Below are 4,014 nucleotides of genomic sequence, written 5' to 3' on the forward strand. Positions count from 1 at the left end.
CTTCGCTTAGGACTCTGCGCGGCCCCGCCCCTACGCCACCGAGCGCGCCCCCGACTGAGTGCGCGGTCCCGTTGGAGTACGCGCCGAATGGCCCGAGCACGAGGTTTGTATTCTATTCTGTAAATATAACTTTTTGTTAAAAAGAATATATTTTATAAGAAAAAATCATAATAGTAAAATTGACTGATTATGAACAATAGACTATAAAGAAGAATAACAATAAGTGTACGAAGGAAATAGTCGAATAACTCAGACACCTTTTTAAAAACGTTCTTTATATTATAAATGAGTGTGTGTATTACATATTTGTGTTGTGTAAATGTCAATATAAACAGGGTCAGATTGTCCTTTCCCCCATATGAAGAATATTAATACAAGACGATAATTTTGACTGGTTCTATTGCTCTGGGTTGTCGCCATCTACCGGACACATCAGGTACTACTACTGTCATGTGAACTTGCATTTCATCTTCACCGAAAATGCACTTGATGCACTTAATAACTGCCGTTGCTGAAGTGCCAACAAAATATCAGTTAATTTATTTATAAAATGTATGTTACGTACCTGTTAAAGATGAGGGCATACTTTCCACAACAGATCTTTTTAGATTGATTTCGGTTTGTTATTTTGTGTTTAGACTACAATAACCCAGTGCACACCTTTGGATTATTTCATTAGGTTACAATGACTGATGTTTTTTTAATTCATCCTTTGTGTTTTAATAAATATTCCACTACCATTTTCCTGTAATGCTGTTTTATTTATTTATTTTTAGGTGTGATTTGAAATAGTTTTGCTCTTTACATGGATTTTCTTATACATTTACTCATTTACACATTTACAATATTTACTAAGTACTTACTTAATGCTAAGTTTTTAAAATTTTAAAACTGCATGTTGACTTATGGAAATAGGATATGTTGTGACAAATAAGCTGTTTGACCTCAATGGGTTTCTGGATGAGAGCCTTCACAAACCCAACCACATGTTTTTGACTGGCCTGGTGACTACATGGTAAACCTGTAGAAATTATGCATTTTCTTTCTTGAATTTTATTTGCATATTTTAAATAAAGTCAAGTTAACCCAATATATTACTAAGACAAACTAAACACTACACACACACAACCAGCATCAACCAGTTTACATGACACATATGACACAAGAGGTTGTGGCCTGGAGGCAGCTGGTCAGACCAGCAGAGACCAGTTCCCATTGGAAAACCAAACCTACAACCACTGTGTCGAGAGAGCGGAACCTCCTCCTGTCGTTGCCAGAATATCAGCTTTCTGCAAGTGTAACCAAAACACCCTGTACCACCGGCTCTAGCCTGGACTTAGCAGCTCCAAATATAGGCACATGACAGACAGGCAACTCTGACATGAATGCAGTTTATGCACATCCTGCATTTCTGGTCCAATTAACACGATTAGCAATGTTTCGTTCTGATGGCATCAAATTCAACCTCCTCAAACATGTCTGGAACTCTGCTTCTAATCATAAAGAATCTGTGTGAAACAAATACATTTTAATATCGGTTTATTAAAAACTCATACCACACTTTAGTCTTTCCTTAATTGGTATTAAAAACTCATACCACACTTTAGTCCTTCCTTAATTGGGTCAAAGTAAAATAGGTTTTTTAATTAGTACATTTATCATCTCTCCCTCTCTATTAACAATGAATCTTGATTTTCTTTATTTCTCTATATATTTCATATTAACTTTTTTTTTAAAATTAAGATTTCGTGTTAGATTAGGTTTCAGTGTTAACCCTTAACTGTAGTGTATCATTTACAGTAAAAAACACTGAGTCACTAAAGTGGAATAAGAAGTGGTGCAGGTGACTGGTTATAAATCTCAGCCATAAAATTGGGTCTGCGATGGTGTGGACAGGCCGTGCCGCTTCCCAGGAGTCCAGACGGAAAGATGTATAGAGTTGCCTTATGGTGGACCGCTGTCCTGTTTCCATGACCCATTAACTGTAGTTTAAGAATAATGTATGTGGCAAATCCTGTTTAAAAGAATAATATTCTGTATGTATTTGTTCTTCAATCAGTAAATACAACATGCACTATTATGGCATCGTCACCCATCTTTTTACTTGGTCCACAACCAGGATGTATTTACTGGCCTTCATTAGACACAGCTTGTCATGTTGGACCAAAGTTGGACCTTGTGGTGTTTTAACTGTAGACCTTGTCTGGTCCACAGTTGTGACCGTGTGCTGACCACTCTGTGTTAAACCAAAGCTGGCCCTCAGCTGACCCTGACCTTAGATCACTGTAGGCCACAGTTCTGTAGGGCCCCTCTTCTACCCCTATGTTGAACCAAAGCTTACCCTCCTCGTGTCCTATGTCATTTAGCTTAGGACTAGCTCCTAAATGCCTGACAAAATCAAAGCTGGACTTTGGCTTGATAAAAGCTGTCCTATTTTAACCCTGATGTGCTGAATTAATTACTGGTCCTAAGTCCTTTACTAGTCATGTTCAGTCAAATGTAAGACCAAATCATTGCCTTCTTCTGATAGAGATTTGGACCAAAATCTGACCCTTTCTGTGCCGTAATGTTGGAGAGAAGCTAGCTCTCCTTTAGCTCAATGGCTAGAGACAATGTGTGAGGTCCAAAAGATTTAAAACAATTGGACCAAAAGGATTGGACATGTAAGGACTTGACCTTAGTATCTTATAAATGTACCTCCATTGACATTTGTATGCATATATGGTAGATGGACTTACACTTAACACGTTGCGTAAGTGATGCCATCGCAGACAGACTTACTGGTAGTTCCCAGTCCTCCTTCTGCACCACCTGTGACTGGAATATGTGAGTAGAAATCCACACCCGTCATATTGAGACTTGGAGAAACAGACGGACAGATTGGAGGGTGTGTTACAAAGTCATAAACTGGGTCACTATGTCGACAGGCATGAACTCACTGTGGTGATATTCTATTGCCACCGGTTACTCTCTTGGTGTGTTATATCACTGTGCAAAACCTACTTATACATATACACTTCTGGATACATTAAAACTATACTCATTTGTAGAATTGTCTTGTGTCTCAGGTCTCTAACATTTTAAAAAACTGTACAAAAATATTATCTTAAGTTTATGTTTTAACTGCAATAAAATAAAAATTATTTGAAGTCACACATTTTAATGACTGTCACTGTCTACGTGTATTTATTAGTTTATTTTATCTCTTGTACATAGTCACTTTGTTTAAATATTATTAACATGTTTTGTAAATACTTAAACTATTTTTTCAACTTACTTGACCAGTGGAGATTTTAGAGATAAATCTCTTAAAACTAGCCTACAGGGTATGCGTTACAGCTTAGCAAAATATTTCTCACCACACCAACTATGATCAAAATTAGGTGCATTAATTTGACATATCTGAAACACACGGTATGTTTTATAAAGAAACTAAAGCGAAGACTACATAATTACCACTAATACAACAGTATTTGCTTTTTTCCCCCTCAAAACTAAATAAAAAACTGCGCTGAGTATCATTTCCGCGGTTAGCATTTAAAAAAAAGTAAACTCTAACTCTGGACTCACATGCTAACGTTCAACCCACGTGTTGACGTTGTTATTTTATTTTTCCGAGGGCACATGAACGCATCACGGTGAGTGACGTACGCCACAATTGAGGCGGCAGGAGGAGTGTGACGCTGTGACTGACGGGAGGTTTTAAAGACCAGACTCCTCTGCTCCGCTGCAGGACAGTCCCGTCTCTTGTGTCCATCTTTGTCCAAGAAACTTTTCAGAATCTTCTGAAACTCATCATTCAAAATGACTGTGACTCAGGACCGACCCATGACATACGCAAAAATGAGGGGACTGGTGTCGTTTTTCTCAGGTAAATTAAGAATTTATTTCAGGCTTACTAACTTTATAAAACCAAAGTACTACTGGTGAATATATACACAAAAATGTACTTGTAATTTCTGTGTACACCAACAAATGTATATATATATATATTTCAGCTTATTTTGTCACACG

General features: G+C 37.4%; 1 protein-coding gene across 1 annotated transcript in view; it reads left to right on the forward strand.

Moving 5' to 3' along the window:
- The first annotated feature begins 1,605 nt into the window (after positions 1-1,605).
- Positions 1,606-4,014, forward strand: part of sgk2b (serum/glucocorticoid regulated kinase 2b) — a 5,554-nt gene continuing 3,145 nt past the window's right edge. The window contains exon 1 of the mRNA XM_008323098.3: positions 1,606-3,871. Within this exon, the coding sequence (XP_008321320.2) occupies positions 3,805-3,871 (67 nt within the window). The 5' untranslated portion in view covers positions 1,606-3,804. The remainder of the gene's footprint in view (positions 3,872-4,014) is intronic.

This window comes from Cynoglossus semilaevis, chromosome 13 (genome assembly GCF_000523025.1).
Source record: "Cynoglossus semilaevis isolate Cse_v1.0 chromosome 13, Cse_v1.0, whole genome shotgun sequence".
Taxonomy (NCBI): domain Eukaryota; kingdom Metazoa; phylum Chordata; class Actinopteri; order Pleuronectiformes; family Cynoglossidae; genus Cynoglossus; species Cynoglossus semilaevis.